This window comes from Phacochoerus africanus, chromosome X (assembly GCF_016906955.1).
Source record: "Phacochoerus africanus isolate WHEZ1 chromosome X, ROS_Pafr_v1, whole genome shotgun sequence".
Taxonomy (NCBI): Eukaryota; Metazoa; Chordata; class Mammalia; order Artiodactyla; family Suidae; genus Phacochoerus; species Phacochoerus africanus.
The window spans coordinates 32,613,774-32,617,451 of record NC_062560.1 but is presented as its reverse complement, the minus strand read 5'-3'; the positions used below and the strand labels follow the sequence as shown (position 1 = coordinate 32,617,451).

The 3,678-nt window shown below is 37.7% G+C and overlaps 1 protein-coding gene across 1 annotated transcript; it reads right to left on the bottom strand.

Annotated features, from left to right (window-relative positions):
* Window positions 1-205: 205 nt before the first annotated feature.
* Window positions 206-3,425, bottom strand: LOC125117987 (E3 ubiquitin-protein ligase RLIM-like). The gene is made up of 2 exons (XM_047764169.1): window positions 3,182-3,425; window positions 206-1,866 (listed from the first exon to the last, which is right to left on the bottom strand). Exons 1-2 carry the CDS (start codon window positions 3,423-3,425, stop codon window positions 206-208), a joined length of 1,905 nt encoding a protein of 634 aa, XP_047620125.1.
* Window positions 3,426-3,678: the final 253 nt, after the last annotated feature.

Here is a 3,678-nt window from a genome sequence, read left to right as displayed (position 1 = left end):
TTTCCTTTTATTATGGAACAGAAACTGGGGAAGGTCCAATAATTCCTTCCAGAACCAATGATTTAGTTCAGATTGTAACATATAGATTCAGAATTAAATTAAATTAAATTGTTATATTAAACATAAATAACTCTAAAAGTGGACATGAGAAAGGTGACTTATTTGTCCATCCCTAAAACACTTCATATAGATGAGAATTCAGATGTCAATTAGAATTTTCTCTCTCTCTGGAGTCCACTATTTCCCCACGACAAATAGGACAGGTGGAATTCTCAGCCAGCCAGCGATCAATGCAGTGAATGTGAAATTCATGGGAGCAAGGTAGGATGCGAATCTTGTTGCCTTCTGTGTATTCTGTGATGCAAATGCTACAGGCTTTTAATACATCATATTTGCTAAAAGATCTTACAGCCAAGTTGTCAATCTGTTCTTTGGTGAGTCCTGTAGCTTGGTATAGATAATCATCATTTAAGAGGAAAAACTGGTCCAGATCAAGGGAGGGCCAAGAGTCACTTTCATCAAATATTATTGGGGTCATCTGTCTACTCTCTTGCCTGGTCTCTGATAAGCCTGATGATAAACTTCTTGCCTCACTGCCTTCAAACATCAGTGAGCTGATTTCTGAATTTTCATCACTTGAGCTGGAACTGGATATAGGACTAGAACTATAACTAGACATGTCATTGGAGCTTGAACTAAAAATCAGTGTGGAACTCGAATGGGGATCATAGCTAGCATTTGAATTGGAACCAGATCTTGTACTACTACCACCATTAGAACCATTTGTTCCATTTGATGACTCTGTCCTCTCTATGTTTTGACTTGGAGTTGAGACACTAGGCTCTAAATTACTGTCACTGTCCATAAGGTTACTTGAATCACTAAATCCTGTCATTGTTTGACCTAACAGGCTCTGAATTGGAACATATGTTTTATCATTTAAGCTAGTATTTAAAATTCCACCAATGGGATTTCTGATGGTATTGACATGAGTTTTCATGTCTGCCTGCACAGAATGTGAAAACATAAGGCTTGATCCTCCTTGTTCACTTTCTAAAGTGACAGTAGTGTTTGGTGTCTCAGATGTTAACTGAGTTCTACTAGCTATGCTCTCTCTCTGAGAATATGCTTCAGGATGAACTCGTCCTGCTTCAAGATTGAAGGGTATAGTTGGATTTATCTCTCTAAATCTCCAAGCTTCACCACTGCTGGTTGTGTCTGGAGAGCATTCTTCCTGAATGGTATGCCTTGTTCTAGAAGTTTCATTAAGACCCCTATTTTGTAACTCAAGTCCAGTTATTTGCTTTCTCAGTGTTTCTTGGTGTTCAGTGCTAGCATATATCTCAGTCTCATTTACCAGAGGCTGCTCTAAAGCCTGAGATGACTCACTATGATGATATCTTCGGAAAATTTCCCTCAGTGAATTTGGAGGTGACCTGCTTTCAATTCTTGCTCTGGTTCTCCTATAGTCTGGGCTCTTACTTCTTGTTCTTCTCTGACCTCTGGTGGATGAGGCTTCCATTAATGCTTCAGTTGCACTTTGCTCTGATCTAGATGGTCTTGTAAATATTGATTCAAATTGTGGATTTTCTACTTGCCTCTGGATGTCTTCCATGTTTTCTCTTCTGGAAAATCTTTCAGATGCTACATATTCATTCTCTGGATTTAGGCTGTCATTATTAAGGTTAAAATTTATGTCTGAACTGAATCTGAAATCATCACTGTTTGGATTAATTTGACTTACTACTTCTCTCCAAGATTGGTTTTCTATTTGATCACTTGTCACATTTTCAGTTTCTTCGAAAGAATTAAGCCAGTCTATTATAGAGTCACGACTAGACACATCATCTGAAGAATCTCTTCCACCTGTTAAAAAAAGGGGGGGTCATAAAGGAACTACCAAAATTAAAACCATCATAAAACAGTACTCTGAAACTTTGTTTCAAAAGCAAACAAAAATGACAACTTAAATACTCTGATGTTTTAAAGCGATTTCACAGATGTAAGATTTTGTAAACTATAATGCCTAGATTTAAAAATTTCAATTCCATGTGAAAATAATGAGTTAATCCTAGCTAAATTTAGAGAGTTTTTAAAAAGGGAATCTGGAAGAAGTTTGTTTTTCAGAATTTCATATACGCAGCCCTGTGTACTACTGTAGGGGGAATGTCAAGAGACAACATTTTTTTAGCCCACTGTCACAACACTTATGTAGTTAAACAAGGTAAACACCAGTTAAGGTAGGGTGCTAATATTTTAGTTCAGTTTACATTATTGTCTATTTCTCATTAGTCTCCATCATTACTACTTACAGGCTCTTAATTTAAGGGCTTTTGATGATATATAAAATTGTTTTAAAATAGAAGCTTATTGCCAACTATAAGCAAGTTTTATAGGTTTAAAAGTATTTGAATATTGAATATGTATTAATGTTACCAAGATTTTGAATTGACATTAAATTGAAGGTCAGAGCAAATGAATAAATTGAACTTAGTATGGTACATATAAAACCATATTCAGGAACCAAAGTATTATAGTTTATTTTTCATTATATAGTAAAATTCTCTACTTCACATTGGGAGAGAAGGCACCAGACCTGAGATTAGAACAAGGTTTCTCAGCCTTTGCACTACTGACATTTTGGTGCTGGACAATTCTTTGTTTGGGGAAGCTATCCTCTGCATTGTGGGATATTCAACAGCACCCCACCCCTCTGCCAACTAGATGGTAGTAATGCCCATGCCTTGTGTGTGACAACCAAAAATATCTCTAGACATTGCCAAGTATCCCCTGGGGTGAGGGAGAGCAAAATGGCTCCCAGTTGAGATCCACTTGATTAGTATATAAAATATTTCTTTTTGCTTTTTCACATGTCTATGTAGAAAAAAAAAATTTAGGAAGTCTGAGGAATTTTCAATGAGGTAGAAAGCCAGGAAAAACACGAACAAGCTACTTCTCATTGTTTCCCAATTAAAACAACCCAAATGTGACCCAGGAAAAAAAATACCTTGACATTCTCCCCCAAAATCAAGTGAATGCCAGTTCTTTTTTAATGAGAAGTTACTTACCAAATTAATTTATGCCCCTTCCATATAACCGTTGGCCGACATTTTCTATTACGAAGTTCCGTATTCATCCCAACCTACTCCCCACCCACCCACCCACCCAAAGTGAAATATACCTTTATTTTCGTCTGATTTTTGTGGTAGATTTTCTTTAATTAGTTGAAGTCTTCTTAGCAACTCTTCTTCTGTACTTTCACCTGGGATGCCTAGCAAATTGTTATTCCTCATAAGTTTGTAATCTTCTTCCCTCAGTTTATTTACAAATCGGTAGAAATCTTCTTCTCGATGCAGTCGGTCCCTCTGACATTTGCGTTGGGCCGAAGCTTCATCTCCTTCATCACCGGAATCTGAGTTTTCCATCTTGATGAACAAGTGGAAAATTATCTGAATTTCACAACATAGTGTTGAAATTCAACCCCACTTCCGTCGGAGTGTCCGTTATCCGACGCAGTCTGAGTCCCCCTCCAAATAGGTTCCTCCCTCTTTCCCTCCCGCGTCAGTTTTGTAGCTTCTGGTGAGTCCTTGGTTGGGAGCCACCTCAATCTCAGAACTTGCTAGGCGTTGCCTAGGAATCCGTTAGCGTCCCAACTGTTACCGAATTGGGACCGAATTC

What these genes read in the sequence shown, in the direction of transcription:
- LOC125117987 (XM_047764169.1), bottom strand. Translation starts at nt 3,425, where the DNA reads ATGGAAAACTCAGATTCCGGTGATGAAGGAGATGAAGCTTCGGCCCAA. An exon ending in AAAATCAGACGAAAATAAAG is followed by an intron (nt 1,867 to 3,181) that starts GTATATTTCACT and finishes TTTTTTTAACAG; the next exon opens with GTGGAAGAGATTCTTCAGAT.